This window comes from Larus michahellis, chromosome 1 (assembly GCF_964199755.1).
Source record: "Larus michahellis chromosome 1, bLarMic1.1, whole genome shotgun sequence".
NCBI lineage: Eukaryota > Metazoa > Chordata > Aves > Charadriiformes > Laridae > Larus > Larus michahellis.
In genome coordinates, this window is record NC_133896.1 from 106717204 (window position 1) to 106735694 (window position 18491).

General features: G+C 41.7%; 1 protein-coding gene across 1 annotated transcript; it reads left to right on the forward strand.

Moving 5' to 3' along the window:
- Window positions 1-5419: 5419 nt before the first annotated feature.
- On the forward strand, window positions 5420-16186 carry GPA33 (glycoprotein A33). The gene is made up of 7 exons (XM_074572846.1): window positions 5420-5623; window positions 10262-10413; window positions 11320-11530; window positions 12085-12243; window positions 14295-14408; window positions 14946-15069; window positions 15768-16186. Exons 1-7 carry the CDS (start codon window positions 5575-5577, stop codon window positions 15838-15840), a joined length of 882 nt encoding a protein of 293 aa, XP_074428947.1. The 5' UTR covers window positions 5420-5574; the 3' UTR covers window positions 15841-16186.
- Window positions 16187-18491: the final 2305 nt, after the last annotated feature.

Consider the following 18491-nt stretch of genomic DNA (forward strand, 5'->3'; position numbering starts at 1 on the left):
AAACTGGATGTGAGCCAGCAATGTGCACTTGCAGCCCAGAAAGCCAGCCCTATCCTGGGCGGCATTTAGAAGCATGGCCAACAGGTCGAGGGAGGTGATTCCGCCCCTCTACTCCACCCTTGTGAGACCCCACCTGAAGTACTGCGTCCAGCTCTGGAGTCCCCAGCACAAGACACGGACCCGTTAGACTGGGTCCAGAGGAGGGCCACCAAAATCATCAAGAGGGCAAGAACACTTCTTCTATGAAGAAAGACTGAGAGAGCTGGGGTTCTTCAGCCTTGAGAAGAGAAGGTTCTAGGGAGACCTTATTGCGGCCTTTCAGTGCTTAAAGGAGATCTTACAAGGAAGATAGAGACTTTTCAAGGAGCAATGATTTTGAACTAAGAGGGTAGATTTAGGTTAGATAGAAGAAAGAAATTATTTATGATATGGGTGGTGAGACACTAGAACAGGCTGTCCAGAGAAACTGTGGATGCCCCAACACTGAAGTGTTCAAAGTCAGGTTGGATGAGGTTTTGAGCAACCTGATCTAGTGAAAAATGTCCCTGCTTATGGCAGGGAGGTTGGACTAGATGATCTTTAAAGATCGCTTCTGACCCAAACCATTCTGTGGTTCTACGATTGTATAATTACCTGATTTTTGTTCTTGGAAGAGCCAGGACTGAGGTACACTATGTCTCCTCTGATGCCTTTTCAATGAGGAAACCTCTCTTTTCTCCCCAGCAAAGCTCATGGGCCAGGCTGGTCCAGCGCAGAACCAGATGAAAGCCTAAGTGCTATTTACCTGTACTAGGGCCTCCAGTTCTGAGGCATGCAATGACATCCCACTGTTGATTCCTTTTGCAAACAAACAAGCAAAAAAGGAAGGAAATGGAAAAGACAACTGACCTGTCTCTTACCTTTGCTGCTGCATCATGCTGGGCAGGGCCTGCGTACCCCTCTTTGCTTCTTACTTGAGTGCTGCATCCCCACACAGGGATAGGGCCACATCTGCAGGGATGCCACATCACAGCAGGGAAGAGCCATGAAACAGGCACTCAAGCCTTTGTATGCTCATAGCTTACACTTGTGTTAATACAGTTACTGGGGTGAGCAAGCAGGAACAAGAGAAAGTGGTATATTGAATCTCGGGTGTCATATCAAGGGGAAAAATGGATTACTGATTACAGGTTTGAAGTGATCCTAATGGTTTCATGTACCAAAATAGGATGAATTGTGTTGATCCTACAGCTGCCTCCTCTGGGCAATGCAATTTTTACCCACATCTGCTAAGCAGTGCCATATGTGTTCTCGTTAAATAGTGCTAATTGAGACAGGAAGTGATCTAAAGACATTTGCCTATGGACTCCCTTATTATACAGCTTTCAAAGGACCTAAATGTTGTGGGAGCATGTATACCACTGAGACCCGATAAAACCTGATGCTTTTAAGTCACTGAGCTGCTTCTGAAAATGCCGTTCATGAATCTTTAGGATACAACTAGAGCAAGGGATGATGGCTAGACCTGAAAGCCCTGCCATGCCCACCGCAACCGTTCACGTGCAGAGATGCAGATAGGATCACGTACGTTGCAGACTTGTGGAGAATACACTGACAGCAGGCAGCCTGGCAGCTCTTCCTCACTGCTTGTTACAAGTTGCTCATTTATGGGATCAAGATGACCATGCAGAACAGAGACAAGGAAGCTAGAAATCTTTGCTAATGAATGTATGCACATGCAAACATAGCAAAAAGTAAGTAGCTGTAAGTGGCTGGGCATCTGTCATTGGTGATTAATACATCCATTCATAGATGAACCCAAACTGAACATGGCCAGGTGCTGTCCTCTTAGGTGGGAAAGATGGGATCTTGATAGAAGGTTCCTCTTTCTCTGGCTTAACTTAACAGGAGTTACCGTCATTTATAGTGTTAGCACTATGCCACCTATGCATTAATCCTCATTGGCTTTTATAGGTGAGCCTTATCAGAGTATGTATTTTTGGCAAGACAATGAAGCCACCCTAGTTTTCTATTAAAGCTTTTCATGCCAATGGCAGTTTCATTTAAATAAGTTAATAATATCCCCTAAAAATCCTATATATCAGCAAAAAGATTCCCCAGAGCTGCAGCCATCAGTAGAAATAAGACTTTGAGGGTTTGCAGTGCCCATGGGTGAGTGACGAAGAAGTCGATGTGTGTCAACCTGTGCTAAGACATAGCCTGCATTAGCCTAAGTAGGGCAATGGCAAAGCTTTGGCAGTTCTTTTAGCTGTGGTGCCAATGCCTGTGAGTTTTGGCAGCTTACACTACACAGTGAAAGAAAGTCAACCCAGAAACAAAATTAAAATCTCTTAAAACTGCCAGCTGTCCCAGTGTTTCTGTTTGGGCAGCTCTACCGACTTCTCATAGGTAAACTGTGCATTTGACTCCTGCATTTATCCACAGCTCCTGAGGCCCCCAACGAGAACTATCAGGGAAAAGTGACAGGAAATAAGTGCCTAAAGATCTTTTTCCAATCTAGGCCTAGATAACTAACAAAAGCAGTAAATAAAGTGCATCTAAACAAGTGTCTTAATATCAGATTTATGTAAGTATCAAGTGTTGAAGTATATGATACCTAGGAAACCATTCTTATTTAACTAAGTCTCCAAAACAACAGAACATTATCAATCTCAGTGACAACTTATTTACTTGCAATGCAACTGAGTGTCTGAGAGAGGCAGGGTAAAACTGTTCCCCCAGTGAATCCTTTCCACACCAATATTTCCGTGCGGACACCAGATAAGGCAGCCTGTCCAAGTTATGGACCGTGAGGTGAGATCCAGTGCCTGTCCCTCCTCCCCAGCACAATGGAACCAGACACATGCCAATACGCTCGGAGAGGATGCATCTTGTTACTTTTACAGCTAAATTTATGTGAAAATAGAAATAGTGCATTTATTTCAGGGTTAACATGCAGTGCTTCATCTACATACCATCTTTTAGACAGTAAGGTTACTAAGTTCAGACCTGCTTTAGGTATTTTAGGAACTATTGTTATAGGCACTGTTTTCAGCTTAACTCTGCAAGTTCTCTCTGTTGTGGGTTTTTTACTAATCAGTTGCTGAAGTTAAGAATACAGACTAAAACCCATGTATTTCCACAAGCAGTGGGATTAACAAGCCTGGTTTCCAATGGACGTGAGTCCTGCAGTCCAGGTGCCCCAGCACAATAAACATCCCTTACGAAGCCATCCACTCTTGCCCCCTGTGACTACTCGCCATACCAAATTTCCCTATCTGCCTGGCTGCGCTAGAGATGAGACAGACCATGGTTAGGTGCATCCGTTGTGCAACCATGGATTCTTGGAATGGAAAACAACGACTGATTGATGCCTAAGAGGTACCATTAATTTAGATTTCTCTCTTATCAATTAGGATTGCTGATTTTTACATGACTGAAAGGAACTTCCCATCTTTGAGATTACTATCTGTCAAACTTAGCTGATATCAGTCAAGGGCGTTTTGAAATTATTGGGGAGAAGAGAGGGAAGACAGGTTGTATAAATGATAGTGAAACTCTTATTTCTGTGAAGAGGATAATGGCAAGCTTACCAAGTTGGTACAGTGTCTGTCAAGGACTGTAACCAAGTTCTTTCGGTGAATACTCACAGCTGTTATGTAGAGAACTAACAGAGGAAGTACGGGCAGATGGTGTACAGTGATCGCATTTCTGTCACTATCTCTGTTCATCAAATTCAGTTAAAATATTAAATGGGAGCAAAATCAAAAGTGTGGAAGCTAGAGTAAAGATCCTACATGTCTCTCCCCGGAGGCTGTGGATAAAGTCACGAAGTTCGTTAATCTTTAAAGGAGGTAAAAATTTAAGAAACTCATCCTTGTGAGGAACCTCATCCCTGTGGGCTCCAAAGAGGAAGAGACTACTGACCTTGCTCCAGTTTTGTTTACATCTTAAGTCATTTGTAGCTAGCATTTAGAGGTTAGCAAGCTGTTTGGAAAAAGGCTCTCCTCTCTTTGCAGGGTCCTTGCCACTTCCTAATGCCTGCAGCCTATTAGAGATGGATACGGCAGGATGGATTTTTCTATTGGCCATCTTCATTTGGAAGATTGCCAAAGAATACAGTTTCTGTACTCGTATATGCTTTAATTTGCTTTGTGCTAACAGTTTGTTTAAAGAGAACTGAGGCTATGTATCAAGCACAAAGTATAGACAGTCCTTTCTATCAGGATTGGATTTCCAATCACTCATAAGTTTCATTGTCTTGGAGGTGTTTTGAACAACCGCCACGGAGACAAAAAGGCAGTCTTTAGCATGGCTTTTGGCAGGTTTACCATGGGGTCAGCACAAGATCAAGATCAAGATCCACTTTATTAGATTAAACAAAGCTATCTGTGGTGTACGCACCCGCTTTTGAGGTATCCTCCTTCAACAATCAAAACAGAATTCGTCAGTATTATCACTGCATTGTGGGTATGATTATTTTAAGCTGCAAATGAGGTCTAAAGACATGAAGTCCCCATCTAAAATGCCTAAAATGATCACTCACACCCTAAAAGTGACTTGTCTCTCAAATGGCTAGAAATAGAGCACAGATGACTATCCCAGATGGAGACATCCCTTGCTACCTATTGGCAGTAAAGAGTTTAAAAGACATGCTAGCCAGCTGCATTCAATTAAATGTAATGTCAGATATCTGTCTGAGCTGCCATCAGTCCTCCCTTTATTCCTCAGTCAATTACAGCAGAAGTTATTTGTGCTTTCCGACTGCCCAGCCAAAATACGTGAGCAGTGGCTGGACTTCCACTACGCATGTCTCAGTGGGTACGTAGCTAGCGTGCTACAAGCCATTGATCAGTTTATCTAACAGCCTTTTTCAGCAGAAAGGTAGAAGGTACCTTTGGTACATACGGCTGTTGTGCAGGCCACACACCGGGACAGTTGAACAGTAGGCATAAGTGCATAAGAACCTGTATGAGATGCAAGTCACTTATATTTAGATAAGCCACATTAGTCATCAAATTAGCATAAATTACATATTCTTACAGGTATTTAAAGTAAGTGGAGTTAGGCATTGCAGTTCCTTAATGCGATGTGGGCAGCAGCCTGCCCTGTGAAACACTTCAATACTTTTTTAACTCTGGCCCTAGGGTCCCTTAATAAATACTTAAGATGAATGAGGCTTATTCTTCCCTAGTTACGTGTCATCGCATGCATGACTTCAATTGTTGTATTGCACGCTCCCAGTCACCGCACCCGTCGGTGTGCCTCTTCTCTCGCTTTGTGTACCTGCGTGTTAGGAGAAACTGGGAAAGGCTGTTTAATTGGGGAAGAAAGTTCACAACTGGGGAGGGAGTTCACAAGGCTCCTCTCTGCCCCTAGGCAAAGAGCAGCGGAGCCGTGTCAAAGCCTACTGGTGATCTGGCTTGTCATTCTGGCGGGGAGGGGAGTGGCAGGCCAGAGAAACAGCGCTTTAAAAGAGACTGAGGAAGTGAACCTGCGATGCTACCGTGAAGCAGCCCTTCAGCTAAAGCGAATTACTTACCCAGCCACCTAGAGATTACAAGGAAGAGCACCTTGAGGTGAAACAACGGAGCGATGAGGAGGATGGCAATGAAAAGCCTTTGGTTGTTCATTTTTGGTACAAGTGAGTACTAATTCGGTTATGTCCTCAAGGGTTGGGTAGAAGGAAACAGCACTACAAAGCCTGCGTATTCCAATGGGCTTTGTGTGTTTCTTTTGTGTTTAGTAAAAGTTCCTTCATGTTTATGATCAGGCAGGTGTGTTTACTGTCTCTGTGCTGAATGTCCAGACTCACAGGCATCTCCTAAAGCTGCAAGACAGTGTTAGAAACAGGAAAAGAATGCTATTCTTCATGAGGCTGTAAAGTATTTTTAAAAACAGTTTTAATGGCCTCTGTTAAATATGATGTTTATCTCTGAAGATGGAACTTTCTCAGCTGGAAGTGGAAAAGTCCTTGGGTTTTATTCTTTTATATGTAAATCTGCATGTAGTGGACGTCTCTGTGAGTCTAAATCCTACTGTTTGTATGAACTCCCATACAACTCGTGATCTCCCTATATTATTCATGTTAGGGGGATGCATAATGATCCCCACTAACATATATAAATCAGACAGCTCACCCTCAGCCTTCATCACAGACTTGCCCTTTCTCATCCTGCCTTGCAGAGCCTGCAGTCTCAGTTCCACTGCTTTTTGACCCATCTTGTCTTCTCATACCAATGCTCCTACACCTTCTTCCAAACTTCAGACAAAGCTATGCACATGGAAACCTCTTGTTTTTTTATCAAAAATCCTGAAAGCCTCACTTCAATAATAAGACCCACAAGAAGGAAATTCACAAAACTTAATGTAATTAGAAAAAGTGGATGTGCTCCATATGCAACAAATGTGACTTGGGTCATGATTTCATGATCATTACATAAATTGTGTAATGCCATTGGTATTCTTTCTCCTTTTTCATTATTCTCGCCATTCATGCGATCCAAATTACAGATGGGAAACTTTTCAGAAGAGAAATGTGTATGGTGGGTGAAGCTCTTCTCGCCTGTTTGGGCAGGACTCAAATGGTAATAATTCAGTGTTAAAAACACTGGCCTGTGAAAAAATTTCTGGAGAAGGTGTAGTAGATTCCTGCACTGCACCAGAGTGGAGAAACCGCACAGCACAAGGCAGTGCAGTGTTGGGATGCCAGAGCTGCCCTGAATGAGCTGCATCAGGATCTCGGCACAGACTGACTTCTCCCGCTGCACAGCTTTTCACTCCAATTGTGTGAATAACTGGTACTGTGAACTTCTTGCTGAAGAAAAAGCCATTCAGTCATTCTGAATCAAACAAAATATTTACTTTTGCTGCAAATTTCACATTTAACAGGTTTCCCCTCTCCTACTTTGGAATTAAATTTCAGCTAAATTCTGAAGTAAAGTATTGAGAAATTAAAAGTTAGAGCATTTCCTTGTAAAAGTGAAGTAAAACATTTCCACTTTTCCTACTTTTCTCACTAGCCAAATCTACCAAGACAAATAGAATCATAGAATGGTTCGGGTTGGAAGGGACCTTTAAAGATCTATTTCCAACTCCCCTGCCACAGGCAATAACAATTTTGCTTAATCAGAATCTCAATTTTTTCAGCAAACAAAATACTCCTCTAATTGTTTCCAGCTCTATTAATTGCCCTTCATTCTGTTTTGATTAACACTTACTCAGTAAGGAATGTGAAAGTAGACACCTCACTTTGATTTTCTTCTTCCTTTGTACAAGTACTAATGTTTAAGTTGAGCAGAGGGAGATAAAGCCTTTCTCAATTTCTCAAAATGTTATAAACATACTAATTGATAACACACAGAAAAGTAACTCTAAGGCTTAAATCTAGGTGATGCCATCCCTCTAGTACTATATAGGCTATTCATCCTCTCTCCTTTTCTGAACTTCTTTCAGAATTGGCCCTCCCCTCCCTTCAGCCATACTTTATTCTGTTTTCTCTCAGAAAAAAAACCCAACCCTGAAGAATAAACCCCAATTTTTAGACATGCTGACTGTGACTAGCTGGCTGTTGGTGACTTGGTGAAGAGGTGAAATATAGTGAGGAGGGGGAAGGCGGAAATTGGCGTGAGTAAATGGCATCCCAGAATGAAACTGTGCAGCTTCCCAGAGAGCCAGAAGGAGCCCCAACAAGGGAGAAATGGGAGCCAGAAAGAGATGTTGTGGATGAAAAACAGGAGAGCATCAGAAGAATTCGAGCACTAGGGTGACAGCAACAGATGAATAAGCAGTCTCGCTTGTTACAGGCTGTTTCTCTTGTATGTAGTGTTTGGTTCCCCCACTCTGCGCTGAAGACATGTTTGGAAAAAAACAAACATCTCATTTATTGTAGGATTTGAGTCATCCAATTGGAGGAAGGAAGAGCACTTGTGAGGGGAAGGTTTAGGGTTAGGCAGCCTCTTCTCTGCTTCAGGGCGGAGTTAATGACCTGTCAGTGAACCCCAGCCTGGTGGAACCAGTTTCTGAGTAACAAAAGGACGAGGAAATGAATTTTGCTCAATCTCCTAGTACAGGTGATGCTTTTCACCTAAATGCAGGAAAGTGTCTCTATCCAGTCACGACAAGCAACGAGAAAGCTTTCATAGATGTCTCTCAAGGGCATGATGAAAAACGTAGTCAGAAAATGCAGTCAGCCTTGGGGCTACACAAACATGGCCCTTGCACCAGGTGCTCCAGAGCAGGGAAAGACCTGGGAGTGGCTGCAATAAAACCGTGCTAGAAATACTTTGCCCAGCTCGTTTCTCTCTCATAGCTGTCAGCAGCTGTAAATGAATTAATCCCCGAGAGAGCAGAAACCACTACCGCGATGTCACAGGGGAAGAGACTAAAATGCATGCTTAATTAATTAACTGTGCAAGACCACAGAACAACTCTGTTATGGGATGGGGAATGAGGAACGACCAGAACTTCAGCTAGAAGCCTCCTGCTCTGGTCACTCAGCCACCTTTTCTTACCAGGATGCTAACAAACGCAGAAGGCCGTCTTTGCAATCCTGCTGGAAATATCTGAAGCTGACTCTGAAGACAGCTGTGGAAGGGCAACAAGGAAGGAGGGGTGCAGAGGAGGGAAAGGTTTGGCTGCTGTGAAAATTCCCATCAAACTCCTCTCAGGAAATATGGGCCAATTCTAAGAAGAGGACAGACTGGATCCAGGAAACTGTTACAGAAGCTTTTGCCTCTCCCACAGGGGAGCAACTGTCCCATGTTACCCTGTGCAGATACCTGAACTGCTACCAGCAGGTTCCTAGCAGTGACAACAAAACCTTTTGGGTCCCTATGCTGTTATTTTCTAAGGGACACTATTGTTCACTGCTGCTATAGTCAAGGATCTGGTACTGCTCAACTTGATAATGGCTAACTCTTATTGACCTAATGTATGTGTCTGTGGTTTTTTTCCTGTCCAAAAAAGCATGTATTCACAATCACTTTGCAACTCAAAGTGGAAATCTAGATGCCCTTTGCTCCCTCCCTTACATACTACACTTCCTTATGATCTAACCTGGACACACATACGGCAGAATGAAGACCCAAAGCTTGCTAGACAGCAACTTTTCAGTCAAATCCTCTCCAGGGAACACTGACTCACCCCGGTTTTTCCGAAACCTTCACCGCCACACAAAGCACGCCCCTCCTGGGGAGAGCACAGACCTCTGCCCTCCTCCACTTTCCTCCTTACTGCACCATCTTCCTCTTTGCCATAGGAGAGCCTTTGAGCAGCACTCCCTTACCCACGTCCCTCCACTCTCTAATCGGTTTCAGACTTAGATTTTTTCAATTATTACCTTTGGTGTCATTAAAAAAAAAACAACAAAAAACAAAGCAAAAAACCACCACACACTGTAAGGAGAAAGCAGGCGTTTTTAAACATAAACAGGCACGAAGGTCATCTATGGCAGGGCAGAGGTGAACACCAGCCTAATTCTGAGAATAACTAAGACCTGCCACTAGCTAATGCTCAGGTATGATGAATTAAGCATCAAGTCAAGTGGAATACAACGTACAAGAAAGACCTACCTGCACTCTGCACGCTTCACCAGGGCATACAGGGATTTTTGTTATATTCAACGTTCAGCTATTCCTGTGCTCCACTGGCAGGAGCTACAGTCCTTGGAGAAAGGTGACTACTACCCTACTCATTTTTAAAAACCAATAGCTATTCTTCTCTTGTTTCTTTCAAGCTCTCTTTGCTTTTCTAGCTTTTTCTTTTTCAGGGCATTACATGAAGAGGTTTTGATTTCCTAGCATAAAATGTCACTTCTGTATGGATTTGGATTGAGGCAAGTTATTTGACAGTTTTCCTTATCCCTGAAATTTGACAATATCAATTTATTAGTTTAGCCTGAATCCTTAAGACTGCTGATGCACTCATATTATCTGTTTATCCATCTCTCTCTCTACATTTAGAACTGTCAAAGTATGTCAGTCACACTGAAAGAGGGCTCATAAAAAAAATAAATACATCTTTATAAACTCTATGGCAATGTATGTCCAGCTAAAGACAAGGGAAGTGAGGAAAGGAAAGCAGTTTAGCTCTTAGCCATCCTGTGCAGCAGCTTCCTATAGTCAACCAGCCCCGGTATACGTCACCTCTTGCGCAGTGGGGAATGTCACAGATGACAGAGGCGGGCGTGGGGTTGTTGTGGTGTGTAAGAAAGTCAAAGACACAAAATGTGGAATCCAGATGTCATTAACTTTGCTGACTGCAGAATTTATTCTCTTCCTAGTTCTGGTGACTGCTCATGCCCTCACTGTGGAAGCACCTGCCAAGGAAACACAGGTGGCACGAGGGAACAACGTTACTCTTGTCTGTCATTTCAAAACGGAGGCTCCTATTCACTCAGGAGACGTTGTTGTCTGGAGGAAAATCAATAGTGCGGTAAATCAAGTTGCATAAAGAAACATAAGATAGGGCATCCAAGAGGGGGGTGAGAAGATAGATGGAAGCAGGACTGTGGGTGGGAATGTGTGTTGAAAGAAAGATTCCTTTAAGACTTTCTTTAATCTCAAAACTATGCAAACAGAAACTCTGATTCTAGATGCAATTTATCCCAAATCTACTGCATGATACTAGCACAGTCCCCACCCTTCTCCTTCCTCTCTCTTGGTCTTGCAACTGTGTACTGAGGATACATCACTACACACCGTGGGTTTACATCTATTAAAATACGTGACATGCTCAGATACTTTATAAAAAGGTATGTGTATGTATTATACACATATATTTGTATATATACGTATCTTTGATACTATATAAGAGGTTTTCAGTTGATGATAATAGCACCCAGAGAGATTCTTGAGGTCTCCTATGTTCATATGGAGTATTGGAAGGTAGAGAGACCTCTGAAGTTCTCCTTGACTTCTTGGGAATTAGTGAGAAGGGAAGCAGCCTTTGGCAATCTCCTTGCAGTAACTGCCACTGGTTTCTTCTCTGAAGATCCTTGCAGGAAGAAAGCAAGGGAGTTTCTGTAATCGTAGGACAATTTGATTTACATATTATGGATCTCAGACAAATCTCACAGTGTCCTGTCATGGCGAGGAAAGGTGAATAAGCCCCAGCAAAAGAAATCGGTCGTCTCTGACAAGGTGGGATAAGGGGATTCCAGAGAGAAACTCAGACCCTTTTGAATGCCTATGTTTTTCTTGGCTTTTTGGTAAACTGGGGCAATTTAAGGCCCTCTTTTCCAAGATGCTCTTCTCTCAAGAGTGGGCTAATCCATCAAGTTAGGTTGTAGGCTCACAAAGAAGAAACTGAGATTGCTCATTTTCCCTCCCTCTCTATCAGGATGATGCGGTCACTAGGTATTTTGATGGACTTGTACAGTATGGCAGAGGCTATGAAAACCGTATACAGTTTAGTGGTGATATAAGCCAAGGGGACATCAGTATCACCATCAATGCAGTGACCATGGAAGACAATGGGACATATGCATGCAACGTTCGTCTACGGAATGACCCCCCCAGACAGACTGCAACCTTGGCTCTTTTTGTCCTTGGTAAGCATGATGGGGCAACACCAGATCCATTAGATAAAACACTGTCCTTCCTCTAATATCCACATTGTTTTAGACAACAGATTTTCTAACAGAAAAAAAGACTTTCCCAGGAAGTCATCATCTACAATTCCATCTTTAATCTTTTCCTACTACTACGGAAGTAGGTTGGAAGGCTTAGAGCACCCAGATCCCTTAGATATCTGACTGTAGAAAACTGTCTTTAAGAGTTATACAGTTCACTTTCCTAATAACCCTTGCCTCATTACAGGGCATTCCTCATTCCACTGTGACTTATCATACTACAGTTATCAAAGGATGAATTACCTAACACTATTAGACATATCCCAAAAAGCATCTCACAATTCCTTCTTGTTTGACGAGTGCCAAGATGGAGAAACAAATTAGAGCAAGGTTCACTCCAGTGCTTAGAGAAGATAATGGTAGGTGCCAGACCAGCCTGTTTAGAAGGAATAAAAACCACAGGTACAGGAGATGGGTTGAAACAAAAAAACTACTTCCGATTAATAAAATGCCTTCCTTTTTTCTTCCTTCAGTTGCACCATCCAAGCCAGAATGCCAGATTTTGGGGACACCAGAATACGGACAGACAATCAATCTGACCTGCATTTCTCATGAGGGCTCCCCAAAGCCCAGATATACCTGGCAAAGCTTCAATGTACAAAATGAGCCCCGTGTACTACAAAGAACAGAAGGTATGGCAAATTCAAAGACATCAAGTCTTTGAGCTCTCTGTAGATCAGGGTTGGAAAGATTTTGAAATACAAATAGAAAAACACACTTAAGGCTTTTTCTAGGAAGTTCTCTGTCCAGGATTTTGAAAAGCTGTCCTTTTGATACAAGACACACTCATGAGTAACTTAGCAGGAGGAGAAGGACTGCTACCTGAAGTAACAATGGTCAGTAAGATTTTCATTTTAGCTCTCACCTGGCAAAAAAGCTGGCTCACTCTGGAAGCAGACAGAAATAATTACTTCTCAATTGCTGGGCGTAAAGAGGGGCATAACATGAGGAACAACATTGAGGTTTAACTGGTGTGTCTTTGTATCCCAGCTCGCTCGACAACGACCAGGTTGCTTTCTGGAGTGAAGGCAAACAAAAGCAGGCTCTGGAAGCTGCTTTCCTTCCAGAGGTGACTCCTCACCTACGGGAAGATGGTATGAGAAGTGGTTACACCATTCCTGCTTTGAGCATAGAAGAGCCATCCAGTTCTTTAGGACTGTCACACAGGCCTCAATATTTTATAAGTCAGAATCTGTAAAGAAAGGAACTGAATTTCCATGACAGGACCTTTGGTAGAACTATTCACACATAAATTAGGGTTTAATAGTTTTTGAAGTGTAGTAGTAACAGAGGACTCAGATTTATTCCTTTAAACAACTTTTTTTCTTCCTCCTACGTTCAGCTCCAGAAAGACAGAGTATCTGAACCTACCCTTCGTGGTTTAACCTATCGTAGCATTGCTATGGATGTAAAGTAAACAGGAGATTCAACGCTCGCCAGCCTATTCTTGCATAAATTATGCAAAAGACGAAATAACACCAGGGACACAAACCTTATTCATTTGACTGGCCACTAAGTGGTGCCAACGCGTCACGCACAGCACTGAATGTACCGGAACGTACTGTCGCTACAAGCAATTTCTTTCCGTGCTAGGCAAAGTGTGCAGAGTCCCCTTTAGGAGCCACTCCAAAAATGACAGTATCCGACCTTCATTTTCCCAATTTGTCTCACCAGTTAATTACTTTGGATTTAATATAGGAGGATTTACAATCCGGTTATAGACTGCAACTCTGAGAGGTATAAGCATCACACGGAAAAAAAATAATTAAAAAAATAGATGTAAGCACAGATAGTATGTAGAGATTAAAAAAAATAAAAAATAACCAAGCATGCAGTGTGTTTATTGGTTTGCATGCCTTTTTACTACCTGGCGCTAGGTGCCAGCAGAGACTTAACAGAATCTCAGTCCCACACGTTGGCTGGCAAGAAGTGAGATCAGAGACAGGGAAAATAAAACAGGAAAGTCACTGAAAAGTATTCAGAGCCTTTTTGCTTTTAGAGCAGGTATCAAGACCTTTATCAGAAGATCACAGGCAAAAAGCATAGACTACAGATACAAATGTCAGCTGGAGATGTAACAACAAAAACTGACTGCTTGAGCAGAGAGCACTAAGGTTTAGCATATCGTTCTGGGCTCTGTTAGGTTAGACAGAAAACTATCGGTATCATAGCAATCCCATGTTACTGTATTTCTTTTCCTTCATTTATTTTCACAGCCCGTGTGGCCTCTCCCAGACTAGAAAACTATTTCCCCCACTGCTAAATAATTCAGATCTGAAATCCCAAGAGCTGTAGGATTGAAGAGCTTTTTGTTGTTTTACAAGTTAATTCATCAGATGGCCAGTTCTCAAAGCCAGATGCCAGTTTGGGCCACCTTGTATTTCTCAGTAAAATCCAATGCAAAAAAGCTTTCACTAAACACACATACTTCTTTACCCTCCACCTACAATTTTCTTTCTAAAAGGAATGTTCCCTGTAATCAAAACAGCACAATTCCGTTTGTCCTCCCACAAATCACAATAAAACCTAGGGCAGCTCCTGAGCGAGACAGAGCAATCCATCAGCTTTAATCACCTCTCATCACTCCCACTACCCTGGACTGGAATTGAAGGGCTGCTGTCCCCACTTCCTTCCCTGGTTTAATTCTTTTCTTTTTTTGGACTGGATTTGTGTTTCTCAACAGGGGAACAAATAACTCTGAAGAACATCTCAGCAGATACTTCTGGCTTTTACATCTGCACTTCAGCAAACACTGTGGGAAAGGAATCTTGCAACATGACAGTCAGCGTTGTGCCACGTAAGAGACGGGGTTGCTCACTGGAAGAGTAGTACCAGAGAAAGCAGCCTAGCTAACCATCAAAAGATTAATGGAAGCAATGCAGACAGAAGTATAAAATTCTGCTTTTTCTCTCAAAAAAAATAGCACACTTTTTTTACCTTTAAGACAGATTCTCTGCATTGGTTTACAGGCTAATAGAGCACTCACTGACTCACAGGGTTAGTTCACAGATGACAAGAAAATGTGTAGAGTGAGATAGGCCTGAGCCCCCAAAGTCTGAAACTGAATGTACCAACAAAGTACAGCAGTTGTTCACATCCAGGGCTCCTCCCTAACACTAACTAATAGCTCCTGCAGACTTGTCAGCTACCCAGTACAGAATTAGTTACAGTTGCTGTAGTCAAAATAGATGTGGTTTCCCCTCAGTCTGGATCTGACATCCAGAGTAGGCAGTGAGATGTGACATCTGGTGGAGGGATTTGAAGTCCAGTGATTGTGCTGATGGCATTTGATATATTCTCACTGCAAAGGGCTAATTCTTTTCTTCCTGTATAGCATCCATGAACATAGCTCTTTACGCTGGCATCATTGGTGGAGCTGTTGCTGCAATTATAGTTATTGGTATTTTAGCCTATTGCTGCTGCTGTCGGGTGGAGAAAGACCAGGACTATGAGATGACGTAAGTACCTTTCTAGAAAAGTGAATAGAACATATGAAGGGTTCACCTTCTCCTTCCAAATCAACATATGCAGTGGAAAGCACGGGAGAAAAAGGAAAAAAAAAAAACATCAAGGAAAGTGTGCACTGATTTATCCTTTCAGTTTCTACCCTAGTGGTTCCCATCTCTTCTCATGGAATATGCCCAGTATTAGCAGACACCTTTGCAGTCTCTGGGGTAGAACCCAAACATTCAAACCTTTGAAATGCATTAGCAAGCCCAAGTCAGTCAAGCACGTGCAGCTATTGGTAAGCAAAGTCCAGACTGTTTCTCAATTCTCTGAGTCCCTAGAGCTGTTTCTGCCCTTGCTAGCCTATGTCCATGCTAGCCATGAGGTTCTGTATTCAGAATTATCACTCCAAGATCGAAACTTTTTATTTATTCTCATGATGGAAACAGACCATTGTGAAAAAAGTGGGATGAGTAAAGATACACCAGTCACCCTTTCTCTACATACATGCTATGGGAAAAAAAAAAAAAAAAAAAAAAAAGGTAGCTCACGCACCTCCTGCATAACCAGCAAGACTTAATTTATGTAGTTCAGTTTGGTACACTTCCAGGTCAGCTTAGAGCAGTCTAAAACCATTTTAACACAAAATCTCTTCGTAAAATTTTTAGCTGGTTTTAATAAACATTTCTACTCCTGAACAACGTTTTAGGGAGCAAGAAGATAGAAAGGAACCCTCTAACAAGACGCCTACAAGGAATCAGAATGCTGAGGAGGACTACTGAAGATGAAGAAAGAAGCAGGAGGCCAATGCCATCTTCAGGATTTGCTGAGGCACAGACACCCCTGTAGAAAAGAAGTGAATCCCTCTTTCTTACTGCAAGAAGGTTTTTTTGAGAAGTAAAATGAAAGCTAATGGCTCTGCCTTCAAGATCTTGGAGAGAATACCCTTGTCTCCCTGGAAAGAAGCGCTTAACGTACAATGAGGACTAATACATAACCTCATAGCAGAAAAATGCATGTGAAGCACTGCTTCACCCAGTCATCCAAAAATAACCATTCTTCTAGACTTCCCACTTTCTGAAAAAAGAAGCGAGTCAGGTCTATTTGGAGAACAGAGTTGCTGCTGTATCCTGAGATCCACAGAAGGTTTCAAGGTCACCAACTGCAAGTCATCAGGGAAGAGTGGTCCTGTTCAGGGTGTTATACAAGTGTCACAGCTTACAGCATCGCCCACTATAGAAAATATTTTATGCAGACCAAAGCAAGCTGATTTTTAAGGACATTTTATTAAATGTGTTCGTTGTATACATTATACATGCACATATAAATAAAAATATGTAAAAAAAATCACAGATGACCAATGAAAGTCTCCTGTTTGGAACAACCATGCATACTAATGCTATAAGATAAGGTAAGAAGTTAGATGGACTTGTAATTGGCAGCTGCTAAGATCTAGAAACAGCCTAGTAGCCTATATACTGTCAGATTCCTGAACTTATGAGTTGCAGCTCAGAGAGCTCCTAAACACTAATTTTCATTACATTATCTTTTCCTCCTGGCTGTTGTGTGGGCACGTCAGAAATAGTCCATTGCTCCTGATGCTCCTTCTGAAAAAATGACAGTGAGAGAGCATATACATGGCTAAAGTACATCTTTAATAAAAAGAAGGAAGAAAAAAAAAAGGAGGGAAAGGAGGAAAAGTACCTTTTAATTCAAAATTGTAACAATTTTATCAGAAGCACTGTGCGTGCAGGATCTGTGCAAACGTGGAAAAAACTCCCATCACTAGTATCTTATCTTTGGAAGAGAATGACTGTCTGCCTTTGTCCAGAGGACTGTTAATATGGTATTAAAGCTAATTAAGAGCTGTTTTGTTTGTGCCTTCTTTTTTTTTTTTTCCAAAGACACATGCAATAAATGACTCGAACTACAATAATATTTATCTTTTCAAAGCTCTCTATTGCATCTTCTGCTTCAGGAGTTCCAGAAACTTATTGCAATGCCTCCCACATACCCTTTACCCCCAAGTACTTACTTTTAAATCTATAACAAAAATCTAAAACATAACTTTAAAGAAGAACCAGCAATCCTCCTACACATGGGCAGCTTTTTCTAGAATTTGGACTATGCAAATCATACTACCAGAATTGTTTTTCTGGACTGCTTTCTGGCTGCCTTTGTTTTACATGGTACTTCAAATATAATTATTCATTTGTAATAATAACAATTGCAAAGACCAACAACAATAGTTCTTTACAAACTACAAACCCAAATCTCTCTGGCAATGAACAACCTAAAATGCAACTCGGCAAGACATTCTGAGGACCTATTCCTGTGCTTAGTTTAGACGCATGACAAAACAGTGCAAAAATGGATGACTAAAGAAGAATTTTGCACACAGAAGCTGAAGGCAGATAAAAAATGAGATGCCTAACTCAGAAACAGAGCTGATATGTATTTTATTCTCTTTTGTAATGAGCAAGTATAGTATTGATTATCTAATTAGCATTCTAACAAGTTTTTACTGTGAAGCACAAGCTATTTCTTTTCTAAATGTTAGACATTAGTCAGCACTCCCAAGTTCCTCACAAACACCTATACCCTGGCACTGAAGAGGCCTTCTGCTGAGGGACAACAGTGTGGGTTCTCATCAAGGATCTTAACTGTAAAGACCAGCAAAAGGACTTCACAACTATCAGAAGTATATATGGCCAGAAACCGACTCTGGCCTCTAAACCATTTTAATACTGCGTTACCTATCCCATACTCTTCACTCTTAGGATAAGTGAAGCTTAATTGCTGCTTGTCAGATGAAGTCTTGAAGTAACATGTACACATTGGTCATTTTAGCTGTAAAGAAAAATGCAGATTAGCAAATCTGCATTAAGTACTCTGAAAAAAACAGCCACAAAATACAGAAGAGATTACATAATGACCCCCAAAACCATGAATTCAATTCTCTGTAAGCAGCTCCCGTAAGAAGTAGCAGGGAAAAAAAGCGAGAGAGTCAAACTTGACAACCATTAAAGCAGAAAAATTTACATACTGCAACACTAAGCTCAGTTCTACACTAGGAAATAAAGTAAGCCATAGCACATAGAGAGACTGAGATATTTCAGTGCTGCTTACATTTTTTTCCTTTTATTTTAGTAAGACTAACATTTTGGAAGTTGCGTATTTATCAGAATGCTACATGTGTTTTCCCTCAACTGATTTGTTAAATTCGGTCAGCCAGAAATACAGATAATCAAATTCCTGCCTTACTCCAAGGTTTTCCTGTGACTGAATTAATTACTTGTGTGTCTTGCATGTCTTTTGAAGCATGAATAACTCCAAGAGCATATAGCATACCCACAACTTTAAACAAAATTAAAGCAGCACTAATGTATTTGGGGGAAGATGAGGAAAGCTAGGAATACTTAATTAATTACAA